Here is a 24,946-nt window from a genome sequence, read left to right as displayed (position 1 = left end):
GACACCTGTGCCACACCCGCCCAGGGCAACCTTCCATCCAAGGTGCAGCCGGGGACAGTGGTTCTATGCGATTACATGCACCAGTTAGTTTGTGGTCTTCCAGTTCAACTTTTGTAAGTGTTATTTATTTTATTTTTTTAATGGGGGGGTTCCCATTATAACTATAACCAATCCCCTTCCCCACACTGCTCCTACACATGCAAACAGACACATATGTATATAAAAATAGAAAGAAATCGACACTTTTCGAACCAGAAGATCACAAACTAGCTGTGGTCCATGTTATCCCCGTAAACCGTGTGTGATATCACTCAATGTGTTTTTTTTATTGAAGCACATGCCCTACAGTGCCTCATGAAAGTGGGTAGGTGGTTACATAGTGTCCAGTCGAATAAGACTAAAGAGAAAGCAACGTAAGAAAGGGTAAGGACGTAATGGAGAGTTTAGTGAAAGAGTTTAGTGAAAGAAAGAGGTGGTGTAAGCAGTTGAGTAACTTAGCTGAAAATGGTCGTGGGAGCATGACCTCTAAATGAAAGGGGCCCCTGCAAATGACTGGGACAAAATGGTGTCACAAACGCTGTGGGGAGGGGGGGGGGGAAACAAACACCCTTGTCCAAACCGAAAATTATGCCCACGTCGTAAGAAAGTATGAGTTTAAAGAGGAAAACTGAAGGATGGGGTAGAGATAAACTAGGAAGTGGTTTTGCGGCAGGACAGTCTGCTGTATGCAAGTGAGCTGCCCATGCGGACATGTTTTTTCATTGGTCTGCCCTGGGCGCCATACAGTCTAGAAACTGAAGTCCATGCGATGATTGCCTGGTGAGTGGAAATGGCCTTCAAATGATTCAACTGAAAATGAACTGCGCCAGCTGCCACTTGAGGTAGACAAATGAGAACCCGAGATTGTATTAAAGTGTACATACCGAAGTTCTAAAATTCGGTAACAGTCTGACATTTTTGGTTGCCCCCTGAGCTTCTATTCGGGGCTACAACCAAAAGACCTGGGGCTATAGCCCCCTCAGCCCCTCCCCCAGCAACGCCTCTGCGCATGGGTGTGATTTGAGTGTGCAAGTGTATGGACTGTGGCACAGAGTGCTGCCTGACACGGTGGTAGGCTACCTCCTTTTCCCTGCCAAAGTCTCCTTGATATACAGCTACAAATACCAGTGGCCTTACAGCAACATTGTTTCAGTTTCTAAAACTATGATGATTGGAAGCTCTTGATTCCTCTGCACAACGATTGCTCACTGCCTGGTGATTTATTCTTAGATCGGAAAAATACGGAGTGAGCTGGAGGTGGTGAATGGGAATGTCAAGGTGATGTCGGAGATGCTGGCAGAGCTGGTGCCAGGGCAGGCCAGCCCTTCCGATCTGGAGCTCCTGCAAGTAAGAATGACCACTTTTGGTTCCTTCACATGCACATCTGGGACAGGGCAACCATGCAAGGCTCCAGCATTGGAAACTAGTACATGGTGAGTAGTAGAAAAACCGTACACACCAGTGCAATCTCCCCTCACACAAAACTGATAGAGCCTGGCCAGCTGCAGGGCAGTTGTCCGGTCGGTAAGATGACTTGGAGGGGCTGTGATCTGTATGTAAATATGTGTATTATATATAAAACTTTATTATTCCTTCACCCAGTTTTATTAACTTATTAACGCAGGCTTAGCGGACCTTCCCCTGCCTTCCTGTGCCAGGGTTATCGGTGCCTTAGGAGCTGCTTCGTTGGTTACTCGGGGCTGTGGCAGGCACCCCTCACTCCTTCTCTCCTAGGCCTATTGCTGTTTCCAGAGGGAAAGCTATTGTGTTCTGCTACCTCCATATTAACTCTGGCAAGACACGTTATAGTGTGTGCTCCCCTGTAGCGCTTAATACCCGATTCCCCCCGCTTCTAGGCAATGTAACAGCACGTACTTCATTCTAATGTCACTCGGCTTACTCGCCTCGGAAAGAATGAGGGCTGTTTTCCCCGTCGCAGGATTCGAAGTTGGGACATGCATGCTGCCCCATGTTTGATACAGATGTAGAACTAATTAGCTATCCAACGACCCGTCACGACTTTCGGCAAGTCGGCATGTTGAAGAGGGTGCCATTATATGGGTTCTGAACGGGCCTGCGGCAGTATTATGCTGCCCGCCATGCAGGTGTCCTGCCCGTCCGGCCCGTACTCACAATGGGTACAGACTGGCACGAGCAATTCTCTCGTTCTCCCATTAAAGTTTTGGCGTACACCATTGTTTAATGTGCTCTAATGTCTTTCCTACCAGGAGCTGAACAGAACCTGCCACGCAATGCAGCAGAGGATCCTGGAGCTCATCCCTCGCGTCTTGAACGAGCAGCTGACTGAGGAACTACTTCTGGTGAATGACAACTTGAACAATGTCTTCCTGAGGCACGAGAGGTAAGATGGGAAGCAGAAAGTGAGGCAGAGCTGTGACTGCGGTGGTAGTAGTGGGGGTGAGGGGTGAAGTGGAGCAGAGGCTTTTGAGGATGGAGAGAACCGAGTTTAGAATGATTCAGAGAAGGCTGTATTTTGGGGGATAATGTGGCAGGGTAACAATCGGGGAGAGCAATACTTTCTGGGAAGCTAGCAGAGAGGGGCTTACACGAGAGTAGGCTCTCGAGAGAAATGCTGAGTAGGTACATGGTCTATGGGGGGAGAGCAACCACTGATGGAAGTAAGAGACTGACAAGGAGTGAGGAGGAATGAGAGGAACACGATCTTCTGAGGGATCAAAAGGGGATAAGTTCCAGAGTAGAAACCACGGATAAGAGGGTAAAGATGAGCAGGAAGCATAGCAACAAAAACGTGTTGATGGACAAAAGGGGGAACTGGAAGTTGAGTAGGGAGTGCTGCCCAGTGAGAATAGCAAACCAGCAAAATGTGGGATGTGCGCTCTAGTTCGGTCATCGATTGTGCAGCTCTAACCCTCTGCTTCCCACTTTTCAGGTTTGAGCGGATTCATGCAGGACAATCAGCCACAGCCCTTCCCACCCTGGTGAGTCTTTTTGAGTTGCACATCCCATTTCCAGTATGAAATGGTCACCTGCCGAAGGAGGACATGTTGTCCGAGCCTTGCATGGATGGCCTCCTTGTGGGCATAGGTTCTGTTCTAAGTAGGACAGAGCAGGGAGTTTGTTATGGGATAGTGTCTAGCCCCCACAATAAGGGTGGGTGTTTGAAGGGTTGGCATGCCTGTGGTGGATGGGCTCTACATTTTTCACAAGTTGGTTGGCGGTTCTGAAAACAGTTTTTCATGTAAATGGATGTTTGAAAGAGAATGAACAAGTCTAGTGAGCTACCTGCACTTGAGGTTATGCAGTTTACTGGCGCAAAGACAAGGGGGTATCCAGTAGCAATGCGTCTTATCATAGCGTGATATCTTTGGCAGGCCTTAGTTTGTAGTAGTGTTGTGTGCAAGGTATAAGAAATACCTGTCAAGAACTAGACAACGGCGTTTGCAGTCTGTTCCCCAGATTCTGCAGTGGTTAATGTCCTTGAGAAGCCAAGACTAGACTCACAGAAGGGCAGAGTGGCTGAAGGAACAGCGTAAAACTTTTTGTAGCTTGTGAATCTGTTAGGTGTCCATGATTTGCATAGTGCGGCATGCAGGGGCTGGTCCGGAGTATTGCATACACATTGCTTAATGCAACTTTCAATTAGGCATCGGCATGGGTGGATAAATGACAGGATCCATGCATATGATGTGTGCATGCACCTACAATGGTCCTTTGTCATCCATGCCCACCTCAGATTGTTTTTCTCCACCATCGGTTCAGGTCTCCGAGTGGCAGAGCAGCGAAAACACCTACAACTTATAACCTTTCCATTCAGTGTTGGGGACAGTTTTCGTATCATTGCCAGGGGGCAGGTTGTATGAATAACGAATGTAAAGTTGTTGTGAAATCCTGCCGCGGATATTTTCTGTGTTCCTTTTCAACCTATCCTGTAACCACAGGTTGCTCTGGATGGAGAATACAGTGTCTTCCATGGGCCACGAGAAGCAAGTGCCAAGTATGCCGAAAATGCAAACTCTAGACGCTAGGAAGACTAGTATGGAATCCAGTAGATCCAAGACTGCAGCGCAGTCTCACTCCTGATCTGCATGGATGGAGGCACTCGAGACTGAAATGGTGTCGGAGCTGGAGGCCCTGATTTAGGGTTGGGAGGCTCGGGGATGAAATTGGTGTGACTGGTAAAGCCTTGTCCTCCTCTTTGTAAATTGCAGTGATTGTGTTGTTCCCCTTCTAAAAGTGCCACCATCGCCGTACTAATTACTGTTAGTGCTGCAGCTAGTGGTTGTGTAGCTACCACCAGGGATGGACTGGCAACCAAAAGTGGCCCTCGGACTAATTTTCAAAGTGGCTCCATATTACACACTTTCAGCAAGCCCCAACCCTTTTCCTTTGGGAACATTTGGAAATGCCACACAACAGAGGCCCAGGATGCAGAGACCTACCAGAAAATCCCCAGAGTTCCCTACTGGCCAGACCACTTCTGGCTACCACATTAGGGGACTAATTCACAGAAGCGTTTTAAGCGTTTTATAATTGCAAAACCCCATTGCAAAACGCTCTGTGAATAAGGACCCAGGTGTCACCATCAACTGGCAATTACCCGTGGATGGTGCAAAAGGAAGCATGACGCTCCATTAATCCCCAGCACTGCTCTGCAAATAGGCAGTAATTGTTGTGGCCGTGCTCCAATATGCAGGTGATGCACTGCTAAGCTGCTTGCTTATGGAATTATTAAAACGGGGTATTCTCTGCAAAAGCACGGCCTGTGAACATTGAGCGCAGTGATCCAGGAGGCATTTTGCAGGAGCCCAAGAAAAAAAGGCTAATTTAAAATGGCCTGCAACAGCATATGAACAGGATTTTTTAACATTAAGTAGGCGCAAAGCAGGAGCAGTTTTCCGAGAAACCAGGGAAAAGCGGCTCATTTTAAAATCCCTACAGCAGTGCCGGCAAGTGAGTGTTAAGGCATTACGGTGCCGGATGCGGCTATGAAGGGCAGCAGTGAGGGTGAATGTGGCACAAGAAGAAGGTGGGTTGGGGACACCAGTCATTTCGGTGTTTCAAGTGACCGTCCAAACCCTCCCCCAAACCGGCGACACCCTCAGTGAGGAAGACCGTTGTTAAAATTGATTCTCTGAATCCGACCTGCGGACAGATTCTGAGAGGCCACTTATTCTGGAGATCACTAACATGTAGCCAAACTGTATCAGGGTAGTTTTAGTTTCTTTATTTATACCGCTCACAGAACCCTTAGGTAACTGGGCGCTTAAAGCTTATACAAGGGTTACTGAAAGTATTAGACACCAACATGACAAACAGCAGAGATACGTGTAGATTGACCATAGTTACATGAGGGTCGAGAGATGAGAGCAACAGTTACAATGTCAAGCAGTTAGTTATAACAGGTATAGAAGAGAATAAGCAGGCACGATGTAGACCGGGTAAGGTAGGTAGTGTTGCTTGAGTAGTAAGCGTGAGAGGAGGAAGGCTCAGTTAAGCACACCCAGAGCACTCTTAATACAGTTAGGCAGAACACATCAAAATACATCTCTACTTATTTAGGCCTTGGGCAACTCTTGGCAATTAAAATTCACAGGTAAGTAAATCACTAAATGCACACTCTTAATGTAGACACATTCAGTTTTGGGGTGCTCTGGCTACAGAGTGGTAAAACTTTACTTTTAAACAAAGTAAGATAGAACACTGTAGTGTAGCAAAGTAAGGTGAAGACCAAGAAAATGTAAGTAATAAACCAATTGGAGAACTTCTAGATTAAAACGTTCCTTGCTAGAAGAGATGGGGGGGCCTTTTGTCCTTGGGTGACCAGTCCCAAATAAACCCTTTACAGTAGACTAGGATCCTTTAAAGTAGGCTGGACAAGTGTTGACGAAGCCAACGGGGAGTTTGTAAGTAATTTATAAGTTAAGAACAGTAGAAGTAAAGTTCTTAGTTGGTCACCTCCCTGTCCTTCACCTTAGGGGAAGCTCGGGGCCAGATCCTAGACCAGAACTCCACTGATCACTGCCAGGCAAGGCAGAGCTAGGGCTTAGAGTGGCCAGGTAACTGTTACATTCTCTTGACTGTTTGTAGTCATTACGGTTATTCCATCCTCTCATTACAATGTTCGTATTGTTGGCTCACTGGGTCAATGGGGCATTGTGCCAGTTAAATGTACTCTGGGGTTCATACCTGCATTGGTTTCTGTGTGCCTGGAAACCCGCAGTCGCATATCTTGCTCTCTTCCATAGGTCCGCTGCCTCTCATTTCCCGTATGTGCCTCTCGTGGCGGGAAAGCCGTGTGTTGACAGAACCTCGTGATGTCGGGCTCCTCTTTCCTTTTGGGGCTCTGTGTTGGTTGCTGGGCTCCATGCTCGCCACTGGTCCTTAGTGGTCAAGCCACCCGGGAAGAATGTGTCTTTCTGTCCTGTCTCTCCTTGACCAGAGCTGCCTGCTCAGTCAAAGTACCCACTGCCAGCCTCCGGAGAAGGGATGAATGGTGATGGGATGAATGCTTCAGATTCATCACACCTTATGGATGGATGTTGAGTTTCCCCCTGTACTCCAATTTTATCAGGGACTTCTGCAGCTCATCAATTCCCTGGATCCAATTGCTTTGTGCTTCGGGTCCGGCTTGGAAGGGCCAGGGGTTTCTGGTGCAGAGCTCACTTTTGTCTTCAGGATTTATGTCTGGCAGTTGCACATTCAGTGCTCTTGCGAGATGGCTCCTGGGCTGGGCAGTTGGATGGCCCTTGGCATAATGAAAAAAGGACCACCACATTGTCAGACCCCCTCAGAGGACCTCCAAGATGCAATGCAGGCAGAATACTGCGATGGCCACCGCAATCAAACAGTGGAAGTGGACCCTTGTGGCAGAAACAAGAAAGCTGGCCCTGCAAGGCCCCTCTTCATGCTGGAAAATGGCAACTGCAGCGGGAGGCCTCTTATTTTACAAGTGAAGGTCTGCAGAGTTTCAACTATGAACTTTGGACAGTGATGAGTGTAGCCCACAGGATTGTTCCGGGACGCTTCGAAAGGCTTCCAAGATCAGGATCCTCAAGCACAGCTTGAGGCCGGTTGTTCCCATTGGTCCAGTCCAGGGGTTGAAGTTCCGATTAAGGTCTTCTGAAGATCAGTAAAGGGGCAGGGCTTTGCTTGGACGGTTGAAGAAAGCAATGCTGGTTGGCTGCAGTTCCGGGTCTTCAGCAGGATGCTCCTCTTCAAATGGGGCTTGGCACCAACGGCGATCTGAAGAACGGCCGCAGGAATCCTCCTTTGTATCCTAAATTTGAGCTGGAGTTGCACCTGAGCTTTCCAGTAGTAAGGATCTGCACCATTGAAACTGGCAGGAGCTCTCCAACCCTGGACAGCCTCCGGCCACCATATATGCCAAGCAACAGACACACTTTGGCCATGATGTGAACTGAATACACAGTCCCAGACCCCACATCCGACCGTAAACACACACACCGCTGCTTTGCTCTGGTAAACTGAGGCTTTGCCTGGGAAAGGTATTAGCGTATATGGTAAACCTGACCCTGAGAAAGCAGGAAGAAGTCTAAAAGACAAGATAGCCAAAGGACAGGGCGAAATCTTGTGGCAAACAACATTTAGAGTAATTGGTACTTTGTCAGAAAATGAAACAGAGCTTACAGGAATGTAAGCAAGTAATTATAAAGCTACTAAAAACAAAAGAGAACGTGATACAAAGTATTCCCACCAGGACTTCATGGTGAGGTGAGGTGTGCAGTGCAAAATAAAACCCCAAGGAATTTCGTAATGGAGGACCGATTCCCCCTAGATTGATGGCCATTAGTTGTCTAAGTGGGACTTGGTCTCTTACACATCTCGTTCTGTTCTGCCCTTTGTATAATGACATCCAGAAAATGTTTCTTGTGGGCATACTTGGGGAATCTTGGTTGAGACAATATCGACTAGCTATGTGGTTTCTATCGGTGTCAACCAGTTTGTCAGTCAATTTGATCTTAGAAAGTTTTTGGAAGAAAGTAGGGGAAAGAAGATGCTAATTAATGGATGCCAAAGGTTGACCCGGGAAGTTCAGTTTGCACAGCATATCTTTGGAGCCATTTTGTGTTTTTATTTGCTTGTCTAATTTAGATGTGTTGTGCTTTTTCAGCTTTTCAATTATTATTTTTATTGTATGTTTTATGGATTGCAATCTGAAATAAACTTCTCCAGCATGGGGTCTGGTATGGATTCACATGCTCATGAATATTCCCCGTCGTCAGGCTGGGAATCCTCGGTAAAGAAAAAATCAGTATCCGTTTCGTTTCTGATCTGTCTTTCTTAGTAGTAACCAATCACTGGTCTCTGGGTCATACTGTCCCCAGCCAATGACTGCCCTCTCCCCAAGCCCCTCCTCTGGCAGCCATCCTCAGATTTTTACCGCACGCTCAAGTGTTGGGAGTCCTCGTGTTTAGCTCTCGAGCTTTTTGCAGCGTTTTTGCGCTTTTTCAAAGAGATTTTCTCATTTTTCGCTCAAATAGAGCCTCAAGCTCCACCGTATCTACATCCGATCAACAGGGACCCGTTTTGGATTTTCTACTCCCCTCAAGGGTCAAGATTTCGTCAAGTTGGCCTACCCAGACATGGCCCAGGAGAAAGGAAGCTTGACGCCCCGGAAAGCTGTTCAGGGTTTGCTCTGGATGCCAGCTGCAGAATCTGTTCAAGGAGGACGAGCACTCGAAATGTCTCTACTGCCTTCATGAGGACAAAACGCACGTGGAGAAGGACTGTGCGTTTTGCGGGAACATGTCGGAACGGATCATCAGGGACCGACACCTTCGTCTCTCCAACTGGCTGGAAGGAAAGAGCCCGTCAGGTGAGCAGAAGAACAAGTCCGAGCAGTCTTCTAAGTCCTGTGAGGGCACCTTGGCGACGGGGGCCCAACAGAAGGCAAAGCACCGCGAGTCCGCGGGCACCAGGAGCGCCGAACGGTCGGGCTCCTAGGCAGGGTGCATCCTCTCCAGCGCCATCAACCACGAGCCAACGCTCTGGCTCAGGGAAGAGGAAGGCCGAAAACCCGGCAAAGCTTCTGGAGAGGCCCTGGTCGACCTCGAAGGATCCAGCCGAGGGGGACCGAGGCATTGACCCTTCCCCCAAGGTGAAGGCCACAGGCCCGCAGTAGGTGGTGAAGGCCTTGATTCACCCGGCCAAGGCCTCTATCGAGGAAGTCGCGGCAGCCCTGGCACAGCCTGAGAAAGTCTACACCAGTGGAGGCGACCTCGGGGCCCAGAGTTTCCCTGCCACCGCGGAGGGAAGCCTCTTTCAGGCCCATCGAGAAGATCCCTGTGAAAACCCCGGTGGAAAAAGAGGGGGGGAGCCGGTGGCCATTGTGGACACGGACACAGCCTCTGAACAGGAACTGGTTGAAGTCTTGGAGGGCCTTGATGAGGGTGTCTAAGAGGCCCGGTCCCACGGGAGGGACCCCCGCCGAAGGGGACGACGAGAGCGCCGGCGAGGTTCTTAGTCAACCGTCGCGCCCGTTGCTTCCGGAGCAGCAGGACAACTCGGTGGCCATTTTGTTGGCAATACAATCCTTATGTTCAGAGATGAGGACGAGATTGCCCCTACCACCGACGGAGGAGCCAGAGCCAGGCCCGTTGGGAAGTCCCCCAAACAAGAGAAGACGGACCCATCCAGCCCCGCCTTTTCAGCCCTCGCGGCCTGCTCAGCCTTTGCCCACATCCCCCATACCTGGGGATGACACGGGAACGGACACGGCCACGACGGGTACGGATGACGCGGCGGCGGCAGGACGGAGCTCCCATCACCTCCAGCCCGGGCCTCCCCGCCCGACTAGATTGGGTCTTTCCACGCTATGATCGCCAGGGCATCTGAGTTTTTTCAGCTCTGCCCCTAAGAGAAGGAAGGTTTCTTTTACCAACGGCGCGAGGCCAAGAGGAAGACGGTCCTCGCCGTGCCTCTGCTGGATGACATCTGGGACGAGGGTCTCACCCTTCTCTTTTTTTTTTTTTTTTAAATGTTTATTTACATTTTAACAAAATAAGTAGACATCAATCACAAAACAAATACATCAAACAAATCACGAGCAAAGAACAACAATGCAATCAATATTCGAGTACAAAAAAGAGAGAAGAAAAAATAATAGATAAAATAAAAAAATTAAAAAACAAATAAACACCATTTACTATATAAATACCTCTTGCTAATGTAAGCTTATATACCATTCCTCCTGCTAATACAGATTTAGGAATACATCCCATACCTTAGCATGCACACGCAATATCTCACCCTTCTCAAGAACCCATCATGCTGTTCCACGGGAACAACCTGTTTGGGAAAACAGTGGATGAGTACCTCCAAACCATCAAGGCGGACACGGAGACAGCTAAGGCGCTAGGAGTTCTCCAGCAACGAAGGCCGTCCTGTCGGAGCTCCGGAGGCAAGCAGGGTGCCTCAAAGGGATTCGGCGGTGGCTCCTCTACGTACCGCCAAGCAGCCTGCTCCTCGTCGCAGGAAGCCTATAGAGAACGAGGCAAGTCGGGTGGATACCGCTGTCGTCGCCAGGGAGGCCAAGGTGGCAAGGTGTCCTCCAAGCAAGATTGAACCGACTGTGACGTCGGGCCCCCACCAAAGCACCCCTGTGGGAGGCCGGCTGGCGAAGTTAGTCAGCGTGTGGGAGTCTATCTCCACCGACCGTTGGGTGCTGGATGCCCTGGCCCAAGAAAGAAAACCACGTCCCTCAACTGCTGTTAGAGGTAAGGGCGATGCTCAAGAAAGGTGCCATCGAGCTCGTCCCAAAGAGGCTCCGGAGTATACTCAAGGTACTTCCTCGTGAAAAAGAAGACGGGAGGGTGGCGACCCATCCTAGACCTGCGACGACTGAACAAGTACATCAAGGCACAGAAGTTCCGGATGGTCACCCTCCAGCACGTGCTGGGACAGCTGGGGGAGGGCGATTTCCTGTCGTCGTTGGATTTGGAGGATGCATATTTTCACATTCCCATTCTAAAAGGACACCGGAAGTTTCTCAGGTTTGTGGTCCAAAGGCGGCACTACCAGTTCAAGGCCCTCCCGTTCGGATTGAAGTCGGCACCCAGGGTTTTCACCAAGTGCCTCGCTCCAGTGGCGGTGCGGCTGCGCTTGCAGGGGATCCACGTCTACCCCTACCTGGACGATTAGCTCATCCGCGCAAGGACAAGGGAGCTCTCCGTAGAACACACAGCGGAGACCGTCCGGCTGTTCACGGACCTGGGGTTCTCCATCAACTTCCTCTAGTCCCTCCTGGTCCCCTCTCAAGTCGCACTGTTTCTGGGAGCCAAGCTCGACACAGTGGCGCATCTGGCCTCGCCGTCGGAGGAAAGGACAAAGGCCATCCTAGGCAAGGTGCAGCGTCTGCTGGCCACGTACGTGGCCAGAGTGAGGTCCATCAAGTCCCTCCTTGGGATGATGTCCTCTTGCATTTATCTTGTTCGCCTGTGCAGGCTTCGGATGCGCCCTCTACAGGAGTTCCTCGACGCCCGCTGGATTCAAGCGACGGGCAGCTTCGAGGACAGGATCCCTCTCAACGCGACCTTCCGACGAGCGATCCGGTGGTGGGGCACCCACGCTCATCTAGCGGCGATGACAGACTTTCAGACCCCGGCCCACCAGGCGACGGTGACGACGGATGCCTCTCTGGAGGGGTGGGGAGCTCACACCGGAGATCTTCACGCGAGATGCCTTTGGCTCTCGGTGGAGAAGCCGCTTCACATCAACATCCTGGCGCTCCGGGCAGTGTTCTGGGCCCTCAGGTCCTTTTTCCCGTCCCTCAAGGGCAAGGTGGTTAGGATCTTCACCGACAACACCACCACGATGTTCTACATCCGGAAGCAGGGCGGAACCAGATCCCAGGCCCTATCCAAGGAAGCCCAGGACCTGTGGCATTGGGCCGTTGCTCAAGGGATGTTTCTGGTGCCGTTTCATCTGGCAGGGATAAAAAACACCATCGCCGACTCACTCAGCAGAGAGCTGCGCTCGTGCCACGAGTGGGAACAACGCCAGGATCAAGTGGACCGACTCTTTCAGCGATGGGGCAAACCCCAGATCGATCTGTTTGCGACGGCGACAAACTCCCAAGTGCCAGAGGTTCGCCAGCAGGTTTCCCCAACCGAGGAGCATGGGCGATGCTTTCTTGTTCCCCTGGGACGGCCTGTTCCTATATGCGTTTCCTCCGTTGCCGTTGCTGCTCTGACTTATAAACCAGCTCAAGAGGTCCCGGTGCAGAATGATCCTCGTCGCACCGGCGTGGCCGAGACATATCTGGTTCCCGGACCTTCTGGACTTATCAGCAACCCCACCAGTCAAGCTGTCGACGGACGCAGATCTTCTCTCCAGAGAAGGAGGCGCAATTCTTCATAACGACTCGGAGTCGCTGAACTTGCAGGCCTTGCTCCTGCAGCACTAGAGTTTGGAGGATACGATATCCCGGCCGACTGCAGAGGTTCTTGCGAAGGCCAGGGCGTCTTCAACTCTCAAGTGCTACAGACCTAAGTGGAAGAGGTTCTCTATCTGGTGCCGTGCACAGAAGATTAACCCTCTGCGGATTACGGCCCCTCAAGTATTGCCGTACCTTCTGTCGCTAGCCAAAACTGGACTATCTCATGCTTCAATCAAGATACACCTGGCAGCGATTTCCCGATACACCAGGACTACAGGGCGGTCATCCCTTTGTTCTCAGCGCCTGGTTAAGGAATTTATGAAGGGACTGTTTTGATCATTCCCGCCGGTGAAGGCGCCAGCCCCGGCGTGGGAGCTCAACGTGGTGCTGACCAGGCTCATGGGTCCGCCATTCGAGCCATTGCATTCGGCCACGTTGAAGTTTCTGTTGTGGAAAACAGCGTTCCTGGTGGCCATCACCTCCGCACGGTGCGTGGGAGAGATCCAGGCACTATCCTGCAAGCCTCCATACCTGACCTTTCCCGATACGAGGGTAGTGCTGAGGACGCACCGCTCCTTCATGCCCAAGGTGCCATCGGACTTTAATCTCAACGAGCCCTTGGTGTTACCAGTCTTTTTCCCGTCGCCTTCGTCGCCGGCCGAGAGGGCTTTGCACTCGCTGGATGTAGCTAGAGTGCTGAAGTTCTACGTGGACCGAACAAAGAGTTTTTGGAGGACATCACAGCTGTTTGTGAACTTTGGACCTGTGAACCAAGGAAAGGCTCTCTCGAAGGCTTCCATTTCCAGATGGCTCTCCGGCTGCGTCATGCACTGTCATTGGTTGGCGAACCGACCGTTGCCCGGCCGTCCGAGAGCCCAATTCGACCAGAGCGGTCGCTGCTACCACGGTGTTCCTGTCTGGTGTGCCCCTGCTGGACATCTGCAGGGCTGCTACGTGGAGGTAGACGCACACCTTCACGAGATTCTACTGCGTCGACAGGGATTCCAGGAAGGAGTCCAGGGTCGGCCAAGCAGTGCCGCGCAACCTGTTCGCTTAAGGTGAGCCTGGTGAGGAGGTAAGTAATGCTTAATATTGAGCCTTTGCCACCTCCCGTGGTTGTGCATGTGTGTACTGCTATGTATTCTTATATTCATGAGCATGTGAATCCATGCCAGACCCCATGCTGGAGAAGGAACAAGTTACTTACCTGTAACTGTTGTTCTCCAGCATGGGTCTGGCATGGATTCACATGCAAACCCTCCCTCCTACCCCTCTGCGGCTCTTCACTTGGTCATACTGCCACTTAATGTGCTACCAAATCTGAGAATGGCTGCCGGAGGCGGGGCTTGGGGAGAGGGCAGTCATTGGCTGGGGGCAGTATGACCCAGAGACCAGTGATTGGTTACTATTAAGAAACACAGATCAGAAACGAAACTGATACTGATTTTTTTCTTTACCGAGGATTCCCGGCCTGACTGGGAATATTCATGAGCATGTGAATCCATGCCAGACCCATGCTGGAGAACAACAGTTACAGGTAAGTAACTTGTTCCTTTCTTTGATGATGATGGCCATGAAGACTGACCAGTGCCCCCAAAACAGATGAGCTTGGGAAGGTAAGTAAAGCAAAAAGGATTTACTTAAGTCAGGTCATGTTTAAAATAGCAAAAAGATAAGGGGGTTTCAATAGATATCTATGGAGGGAATGCAGCAAACAGAAAATCTTTCCTAACAAACGTCTTTTCTTATGGTTATTACTCATTGCTCGCACTGGCTCATGCATGCCCCCTGGACCTACTTCATTAGGTGCCGTGGAAGACCACTGTCTTTTTTTCAATTGAACAGCAGCAGGGCTGACATCCCGACTGAAAGTTTAGAGACAGAAGATGAAGAACTTTAAAAATCTGGACGCTTTTCCTTGTTACTGGTGATAAAATTCTATAGACTGAAGGTGTTGGCAGTATTGGCGTACGGTGCAGAAACTGCCTTATTCCTACCAGAAATTATTTGGCCCATTTTAGAGAGATTGTTTTGGAAAATAGTATTAGGCATGCCGAGATCCACCCCAATCCAAGTGATTCGACTGGAACTGGGCCTGGTGTCTCTGTACGGAATGATGTGCTGAAAAGGTTTGTCCTATCGTAAGTGCATGGAAGATAGCCCAAAGCCCATTGTATCAGTTGTTAAAACGTCTCTTAACAAGGACACACTACTTGTTAAGTAGAACAAGGCCTGCAACCGTTTACTGGTAGAGCTAGACACCACAATAAACAATCTTAAGGCCTTTCCTGATAAAGTAAAAACCAAAGTCTAGCGAACAGAATGGATACGAACGCAGACAGAAGGGAAGAATTACAAACTATTCTACCATTGTATTCATGAGATCAGAACCCATGGTCTCGTATCTCTCAAAACTTCCTAACGGATACTACAGAGATCAATTTCTGAGGGTGAAACTGAATCCGATGTTAACAAGGGAGATACTTGCTTCACGATCAAGACCGGGTGGACAGCCCTGTGACTGGCGATATTATGCGCTAAAACATCTACTACTATCTTGTAAGGGACTAACTGATCTGAATACTATCTACATGAAGAATTTTTATCTGCACAATTGCACTTTATCATTTGGAGAATGCTGGGCAGTTTTAATAGGTGGAGAAAATGTTCACTTGGTATTGGCTACTATACATTTCTTGAAAAAGATATTTTAAGATATTGAATCATATGTAAGAATTTTCTTCTTTAATTACGTTGTTCATAGGAAATGCGTTGTTGAATACAGATTGACTGATTTTATGTTGAAAAATAGTTATCTAGAAGGTTTGTGATAAACCAGTGCTAAATAAAAAAATAAAATTGAAGACTGCATGTGCTGTGCAGAGGACTCTGCTGCGCCCAACTTTACATTTTGGCCAGACGGGACAGGTAATAAAGGTACTCATTCAGTAAAGGGCACTTCTCCCACACAATATGCTGCATACAGTGATTCCCTAAATAGTCACACCCTATTTACTGGACATGGAACAACAAATAATTAAGAGCAAAGCGCACATAGTTGAGGTCATGGAGTCAACAAAACCAAAAAAGGGGCCTTGAACGCCTAGTATGACCACCGTCTCACCTGAAATAATGCACCTGTAAAGAACAGAAAGGCACTTCCAGAAGAAGACAGCATGGCGGTAGTGAACAACATGGCAATGAAAGCCACTATGGCAGTGAAATGCTGCATGAGATCCACCAATTATCTGGTGCCAGAAGAACACAGTATTAAAGAAATGTTAAGCAGAAACATCCCATGGCGCTGGAAGTATTGAGCAAACGCAACTACAAAAGCAAACCTACTTCAGACATGGTACACAGGTTGCCCACAAGAAACAGGAAGGGCAAGACCTTGAAGAGTGCTTCATGGAAGAACTAGACTTGGAGGAGTTAGATATGTCCCCAACGCTCATGGACTCTGATCTGATGCTTTTATTGATATTTTCCATTAGAAAGAGGGTGTGCACTGATTTCACCATCCTAATATGAAAAGTGGTAAATTTGATTGAGTCTATTCAGTTTTCTTGTACCATGTTAGCCAATGGTAATATAAAAAGTGTTGTGCCAAAAAAGACAAGATAATACCTTATTTAGGCTAACAGTCATTTATTTGCAAGCTTCCGTAATCTTCAAATTACTTCATCAGGCATAGGAACGACGAGGCGGGGGGGGGGGAACAAGGGGAGACAGACAACGATCCTACTAGGCCAGGTGTCATTCAGATCGCGCAAGTGCAAGGGTAGTGGGGACTGGGAAAAGGGGAAGGGGAGAGGAGGAAAAGTGCTGTACATGGTTAGTAGAATACAAGATAAATAATGGGGCCAGCTGGTGGCAAGTGCAAGGAAAGTGCAGTACATGGTTAGTAGAATACAAGATAAATAGGGCCAGCTGGTGGCAAGTGCAAGGTAACTGCCGGGAGAAGGGGCTGTAGGATACATAGACAGACCCGTAGTGCAGGTAGGCAGTGCAGGGAAGAGTGGCTGGGCCAAGGACCGAGATTGGTGAGTGGCCCAGTAGCAGATTCAGTGCCGGTTCAGTGATTTTAGCAGGGGAGAGAGGAAAAAGAAAGCAGAGGCAAAGTGGAAGGTTTTGAGGTGCTTCCGGAACCGGAGATGGTGCTCCTCAAGTTTCAGGGAGGCAGGAAGGCTGTTCCAGAGGTAGTTGGAGGTGGATGAGCGAAGAGCTCTAGAAGGAAGATATTCCGGAAGAGAGAGTTGAAGGTATTTTGGCCCAAGGCCCCAGAAGGCCTTGTGGACAATGCAGAGGGTTTTGAACTTAATCCTCGCAGCCACTGGGAGCCAGTGTAGTGATTTCAGTCCTGGAGAGATACGGTCCCTGGGCTTGAGGCCAAGGACAAGTCTCGCAGTCCTGTTCTGGATCAGTTGCAAAGGGCGGAGAGTAGAGGCAGGAAGATTTAGATAGAGGCTGATACAATAGTCCAGCTTCGAGAGAACCAGGGCTCTGGAGACAGTGAGCTTTTGGGGGAAGGAGAGCAAAGGAAGGATACCTCTGAGGAGGTGTAGCTGGTAGTGTGACTTCTTAGAGACGTCAGATATGTGAGGAGAGAAAGAGAGTGTGGAGTCGAAGATGACCCCAAGGTTTTTTGCCTTGCAGGTAGGCGCAGGAAGAGGGCCAAGGGAGGCAGGCCAGAGAGCTGCAGGGGAGGAGGGAGTGGGTGTGCCGATAAGTAGAATCTCAGTCTTACTGGCATTAAGGCAGAGGTCGTTGGTGGCACACCATTCCTGGATAGCAGAGAGACAGTCAGAGATGAGGGAAGGGGAAGAGGAGGCCGAGGGTAGCCTGAAAATGAGCTGGGTATCATCCGCGTAGCACTGAAAGTTGGGACAGAGCGGCGATGCGGTGAGCAAGAAGAGCCAGATACTGGTTGAACAGCCAGGGGGAGAGGTTAGATCCCTGGGGGACACCAAAGGTAGAGAAAAAGATGTCAGAGAGGAAAGAACCCAGTTGGACCTGGGAGGGTCAATTGGAGAGGAAGGAGGTCAGCCACGCCAGAGCCTGACCAGTGATTCCCAGGTTATCATGGAGGCGGTTGAGCAGGATGGTGTGGTTGACAGTGTCAAAGGCAGAGGAGAGGTCGGGCAAAATGAGAACACAAGGGGTGTTAGAGTCAAGGTTAGAGAGCAGGTCCTCGCGGATTTTCAGGAGAGCAGTTTCCCTGCTTCTGGCAGCTCTGAAGCCTGACTGATGGTCACGAGGACTACCAACAGAGTCAGCATGGAGATTAAGCTGGGAGATGGCCAGTTTCTCCAGGAACTTGCCCAGGAAGGGAGTGATAGAGATTGGGCGATAGTTAGCTGGGCAGGAGGGGTCGGAAGAGGGTTTCTTAAGAAGAGGGTGCACAAGGGAGTGCTTGAGGGGGGATGTGAAGACTCCAGAGGCAAAGGAGTGATTGCAGAAGTCAGCCAGGGCAGGGGCCAGGGAGTCGATGTGGTCCTTGATAGTTTTGGAGGAACAGGGGTGGACCTGTTTTGACGAGACTTTCATAGATCGGACTTGTCTCGAAACCTCGTCAGCAGAAAAAAGGGGAAAGGCAGAGAAGGAGGGAGGAGGGGTGGCTGCAGAAGGGCCAGAGGGAGAGCAGGGAATAGAGGGGGGGAGGTGATAGGAGGAGAGTGAGGACAAGATGTCCTGAGTTTTTGAAATGAATTGAGAGGCCAGTGCCGTGCAGAGGGCCTGGGAGGGGACAGGAGCGGTGGAGACTGCAGCAGGGTTGGCCAGCTCCTTGCAGATTTTAAAGAGTTCGGCCGAATTGTTAGATGCCGCAGCGATGCAGGCTTGGATAAGGGCTCTCTTCTTAGTGAGAACGGAGAGCCTGTATTGCCTTTGGAGCAGGCGGCAGGCCAGTTTGTCAGAGGATGAACATGAAGCGCGCCATTTCCTCTCTGCCACCCTGCACTTGCGTTTAAGGGTGACGAGATCTGAGTCATACCAGGAGTTACATTTGGCTTTGGGCTTCAGGCGGATCCTCATGACAGGGGCAAGGATATCAAGGGTATCAGATATAGCAGAGTGGAGAGTGGAGAGGGCTGTGTCAGGGTGGGAGTCAGCCGAAGGGGGAGGAGGGGGCGAGAAGGTGGTAGCGAAAGCCTCAACTGACACGCGCTTCACGGGTCGGATGACCACGAAGGTGGGTGGCAGTGATGAGGGTGGCTATGCCTTTGGGGTAGGGAGGGTGAGGTGGGAGGATAGGAACAAGTGATCACTCCAGGAGAGAGGAGTGGAGAGCGGGACAGAGAGGGGAAGGTCAGAAGAGATCAGAGCATTAAGATGCAGGCAGGGTGTACCCATAACGGTGTAGCAAAAACAGTTGGTAAATGCAATGGTGAAATAGCCTCAACCAACTTAACACTTTTAATATTACGGCTGTGAAACCACTTAAAACAAATGTCAACTCGAAAGAAGACATGCTTACGTTTCAGCAAGTGTTAAATTAATACTTTGAGGGAAAAGATAGCCTGGGGTCAAAAGAGAAGCACTTGTTTTCAGCACTCCATTCAAAATACCAAAAGTAAAATTGACCACATTGTTTCTTGCACAAAAGGAGGGCGGTGGCTGCTGCACTAGGATGAGGATCACTTACTATTTGAGGCAGAGTATGTATGGAATGATTATGTAATGGAGCCCCCGCATGATACTGAACTTTATTTAATGTAGTCTCCCGGGGACAACAAACATGACATCATCACAAGGGTGTTAACTAGATGAAACTTAATATGCAGGATGAGGAAGACTAACATTTTGGTACAAACATTTAATGAACTAAAATCCGACACCATTTCCATAATGAAGAAGGGGGGAAAATCATGTAACCCACACCATGCTCAATCCTGATCCATCTAAGCATGTGCATTTTAGATGAGAGAAAAAAAAGACCTGCACCACTGGACCCAATAGTCATCAGGTGGTCACCCAAAATCAAATGTTGATAGTCATTATGTCCAGGAAAATATACCATATGCCAGCCTGAACATCAGAGTCACCGACTGATTGGGACAACAGGTATATTCCTGCTTTTAGTGTGATAATAGCTACAACAGTGCCATACAATATATGTATTGCAAACTCGACGACACTTCTTTTGAAATAAAATCGCCTCAAATGGGATGAAATGAAGCCATTTTTCAAAATGCTTCCAGAAGAAGCTTCTGGCAAGGCACAGGCCATTCTGCAGGAAGGACACATTGCTACCAGTATTAATATTAGGATCAGCTTGTGTGCAGTAGAAACTGGGGCAGGTGATTGGCCACTGGTTTGGTCATAGAGGTGATCGTGGCTCAAGGTGGTAGCCATAAACAGAAAACCTTTGACCAGAAGGGGCAGCCAAACAATCTAGAAAAGCAAGTTACCAGCAAGCAACCAGCATCCCTTTTTGGACCTGTCCCTTTCATGCAAACTGTCCCTGTTACAATGCCGACATAGGCAATATAGATCACAAAAGTCCAGTGGTAGAGGATGACCATGACTTTCTAGGGGGACATGCTCCCCAAAACAGGTATGTAAATGGCCATCATATAGAATATATTAGGAAAGCATACCACCGAAGCAAGCTGGGGATAGAGAAAACACCCCTCCTATTAGCAGAGGTCAGAGCTCTCTTAGAAGTAAAGGGAGGAACAGAATTCCATTATCTGTTGTGCACATTTCCCAAAAAGAGCATAACGCAAAACAGAGCAATGGATCACACCACCCACCCCTAAAAACCAGACACTGAACTAGGTCACGTGTCTTCACATGTACATCCCAACCACATGTTGCCCCTACTCACCCTTACCCGAACTCCGGCATTGTTAGCCTTGTGTCACATGTCACTTGCCATTTCCCCCAGATCTTATATTCGGCAGGGCATCCCCACTGCTTGTAGTTCAGTATTTCCAGTTCATTCATTTGTCAAATCCAGTTTTCCAGATGAGACTGTGTGGTGAGCACCTCCGAAGACCCCCATTTCAGGGCACTGTCTCTTGTCGCTGTTATCAGGGCCAATTCAAGGAACATTTTCCTTTTTTTCTAGAACGCGTAATTTTACTCCAGGCCACCAACAAGGCAAATTTAGGATCCTTATTTTATTGTCAGCTTGATATCTGGTTTTAGATCGCAACCCAGTATGCCTGAAGACATATGCAAGAAAGTACATTAATTTTCATTGCATTTGATGCGTAGCAGGGTAGCAGGATTGCAGCAACATGCCGTGAGTGGCAGCCAGCCAGGCTGGATAAGGATGCCAAAGGTATCACAGTTTTCCCCTTGTTAATGGGAGATTCAGTGTTTTTTTAAATATTGGAGGCCTTGCTGGGAATGGGATCAGCACTGCTTGGGTTGTGTAGTGGCCCTGGAGTAGGATCAGCACTGCTTGGCCTGCTAATTGGATCTAGATCAGGAAGGTGATGGGTACAGGAACGCAGCGCAGGAAATCGGGAAGAGTGTGTGTGTAGAGTCTTGTCAGGGACCCTTATTTATAGTGCATAATGACATAGACAAAGTATAGGCTGGGCAGGGTTAACCAAACTTGCCCCTAAACTACTCGGATTGGGCAGGGGTGCTTGTCTTGGTCATTGCTCTCAACTGGTTGGATTTCCAAGGGAATGATGTCGGGTTTATGAGGTGAGTTTTACAATGTCAAAAACTCCCTTATTTACTTTACTGAAAATCTGATTTTGCCAAGAACATACATTTACACCCTTGCAATCTCTTGGCAAATTATACACACAGGTTACATATTATGTGCATCACATATCAGTCCAATCATCAGTTCTGTGGGACCTTGTTTCGCCCTTCTGATACATTTTGGTAATTTCAAACATGATAGATTCAGCCTAAAATTCCATAATTTTATACACAGATGCAGATTATGCCCAGGGATGTATGTACAAAATGTTATGTTTGCAGCATTTATACTTTTCTATTTATCCTCAATACTTTGCCCTTTCAGTCCCCAATAGGTCAGTGAGTTCTACCATGTCTCTAAAGAAAGCACAACCAATCACTTTTAAATTGTGACATTTTTACAATTTTTCAAAGTTTTGCTGCAACGATCGAAGTCTTTAAAATGGATTCCTGAAATAGTCTTTGGGACCAAATGGCAGTCTTTGTTCCTGGGTCCATTTTCTTTTCTGTCCTTCTCTGCTGCCAACTGTCATTTACTTTAGAGCATGGTGGCGGTTTCTCAGCTTAATTGAAGTTTTTATTGCCCCTTCACACCTCAGACTTCCTTCCCTGGGAGCTTCATTGTCCGGGTCCCAGCAGAGACAAAAGTCCTGTAATTATCAGGGGGCTGTTAGTATCTGCTGAGAGAGAGCCCTCGTTTTGGTGCCACTGCTCCAAGCAGAAAACCTGTTTTTCAACTTGCAGCACCAGCCACCATAGTTTTAATATTTAATTTCTGATCTTAGATCCAGAATTAAAGCAAGCCAGCTGCATAAAATCACCCATGTTTTATGTCTCACCAGCAACAAACCCCTTCATGTTGCTAAGGACTGGCAGGCTTTCATTCACCATTGTACTGTTCCAACACACAGGCATTTGTTTTTCTTTAATTTGCAAAAGCCAATTTTTTTATTTTACACGTGATGCAGCTGGCCTTTCCCTCTTAAATTCAACTTCATCTCCAGCAGCCTGACACTGTCTTGCAGCTATAGTTATTCTCTTGAATGCTGGAGTTGGTCTGCCTTGGTTTGACTGGGCTTGTCAATTCAGAATCATGCCTGGTTTTTCTGAGGCACAGTGAGACACACAGGGCTTGGTAGGGCTTATTAATCACAGTGGCTTTAAGGAACAGAGGGAATTTTGCGTCAAAGCTGCATTTTTTAAAGGTGAAAAAAGGGTTTCTTTTCCATGCCGATTTTGGCTTTTGCAGCAAAGCAACGCTGCTTTTTCCACTTTCTTTCTTTTTGTTTATGTAGGAACCCACTGGCAAACTCCTTTAATGAGCCCCCTGGTTCCATCCTGCCCGATGTGTGCTTGGCAGGACGGTGCAGCCACTTTTGTTGTTGCAAAATGCAGTTTTGAGCCATGGCGCTCACAGGAGCCAGCGCAACCCTTTTGTGAACGTTTTGCGAAAATGCAGCCTAGTGATGTGGGGCAATGCTGTTGAGTGGGTCAATATATCCCACAATGAAGCCAGGCTGACATTAAGATAGCATAGTCAGGATTCACTAGCTTCTAGAGAAATCTGAATTATGGAAATAGCTTTTCTAATTGAGATAAGGAGGTTAAAACAGAAATGTATTTTCTTTGTTTAGTTTAAAATAAAAACATAGGACACTTTTATAGATGTGATAAAATCAAAGGATTCCTTTTGGTTTTAGGATAATGTTTAACAATTGAATTGGGGAAGGTGGATTATTGGGTAGTGTGCCTCTTGTGGAACAAATCTGGCTTCATTACATTAATGATTTGTGTGGGGTGGGAAGCACCCCATATTGTTGGACCCCATTGCTCAAACAGGGAATCGGAAAAATGTATTCCTGAAAATTATCATGACTTTAAACTAATTATGATGGCCAGATCCCGATGACATTTCTAATTGGCTTACACACACTTGCCTCGTTTTGGGGCTTTTATTCAATTCACCACATTGCCATAAGACATTTATAGATAGCAGTCTAACCCCTGTATACTGAGTGGTGAACAAGAAACTTCCAGGTTATTAGAGAATATTGCACTTCTGTATTCAGCAGTCAAATATTTTGCACAGTGATTATATGACGATATACATGGGTGGGCACATAGACATATTATTACATTATCCCAGTTTGGCTTAATTAGATCATGTTTTATGGCTACTAGATGTATTGCTTTGTCATTACTAGTGAATGAGGGACAGGAAATTCAGGGAGTCCCCTTTATAGCGCCCTCATTGACATAGTCTGCTTCTTTGATAAAAATTGAACAGCTTTTTGGAAAGCCAAAGGTTGCAGAACCGTGTGCCAGATGGAAGTTCACTAATCTTCCAATGAGAAATTAGTGAATTTAATTTTTATTGTAAAATCAATCTTTTAAAATTCAATTGACAAAATCAACATTATGATGCCAACAACACCCACCAGGACGCCCAATAGGATAAGATCATTGTACACCCATCTGTGTCCAAGAAAGGATTGCTAATGTAATTTAAACCAAATCACTTTCCATTCACGAATTAAAGATGCATTTGTCCTTGTGTCATTTGGTATCTTTCTTTCAATAGTTGACAATCCAATTTTCAACTTTGCAATTTTTAGAACGACAATATAAATACCAGTTGATGGTAAAGCTGAACACTTCAGGCAATAATAGCCATATTCAGAAGAAAGGTATCCCTGTATTCATACCTATTCCACATACCTGCTAGAAAGCCAAACTCATGCCCCACCTTTTTGGCATGTGGGAAAACTGAGATTCACTTTCTAGTAGACAGTTGGAATTTTGGAAGCAATTTCTTTGTGAAAGTAAGTGATACCTATTACTATCGCTATTTTATGTAATTTCTGTTGTAAGTTGAATTATTCCAAGCAATGAAGGAGGAATTGTAAATCTTTGATTGGAATCATATTTTAGTTTCTTTTGAATTGGTAGTCTTTTCTTGGACACCTGTGGGTGTGCAAAGTGCTGTCCTTCTGGGAGTTTGTGGGCATATAAGCACTGTAGGTAAACACACTTTCTTTTTAGATTCTTTTTGGACCTTTCTGTCAATAGATTTCTATGGGACCCCCTTTCTTTGTGGTTATTTTGGACCCTGCACGACTTCCTGGAGGTAATTAAATCATCCTGCTTTACTTCCCTTGCCTGTTTTGCCAATTCTTGGAGGGGGTGGTGGATGACAAGTCCCTAAGACTGTCATTACCGAGAGACTGTCGCTCTTTATGCATTCTTACATTTGCAAACATCACCTTAGTGCAGTTAAGATACTTTGTATCCTTATATCCTTTTATATAATGGCTTTTTGGTTATTTTTACAAAGTGCTCAAAACAAGCTGTCATCGGTCCTGATCTCAAGAAGCCTTTGTTGGTGATTCGACCCCCCTGGACTGGTGGAAACAACCCTGCTCAAGGATCCGTCGCTGCTGAGCCTTCTGAGGTGTCCCTGGAACAACCGGTGGACTGACCAGTGCTCTCCTGGGCTACCTCACTCCAACTGTCACCATTCTGAGCAGAGCCTTTGAACTTTGTAGATTGTCAGCTTATGCCACAAGGCGCCTGCGCCTGCATTTGCAGCTGTCTCGCACTGATGGAAGCTGTTATGGGCGTGCTTCTGTGTTCGCGGCTGTAAAATTGCCTTTTGCCGCCTGACTGTGGTACTCTTGTTGCAACACTTACTCAATCCTGCAAAGTGTCCTGAGATAGTCTTCCCTGCAGAAAACTTCATCTTTCCTCGTTAAGTTCGTCGACTGGAAGCTATCTGGAACAGATTAATGTGTGCAGCGATTGACAAAAACTAAATCCCGACAACAAAGGTGACCTCTACACCTGTGACCCCTGTGCCTGCCTCAA

General features: G+C 47.9%; 1 protein-coding gene across 3 annotated transcripts in view; it reads left to right on the top strand.

Moving 5' to 3' along the window:
* Positions 1–24,946, top strand: part of TOM1 (target of myb1 membrane trafficking protein) — an 837,238-nt gene that overhangs the window by 594,064 nt on the left and 218,228 nt on the right. For all 3 annotated transcript variants that reach the window (XM_069653062.1, XM_069653063.1, XM_069653061.1), the window contains exons 7-9: positions 1,270–1,386; positions 2,268–2,401; positions 2,951–2,999. In XM_069653062.1, the coding sequence (XP_069509163.1) occupies positions 1,270–1,386; positions 2,268–2,401; positions 2,951–2,999 (300 nt within the window). The remainder of the gene's footprint in view (positions 1–1,269; positions 1,387–2,267; positions 2,402–2,950; positions 3,000–24,946) is intronic.

Source organism: Ambystoma mexicanum, chromosome 3q (genome assembly GCF_040938575.1).
Source record: "Ambystoma mexicanum isolate Mex_15411 chromosome 3q, UKY_AmexF1_1, whole genome shotgun sequence".
NCBI lineage: Eukaryota > Metazoa > Chordata > Amphibia > Caudata > Ambystomatidae > Ambystoma > Ambystoma mexicanum.
Note: the sequence above shows the minus strand (reverse complement) of the source record. Positions and strands in the feature narration are given on the sequence as shown.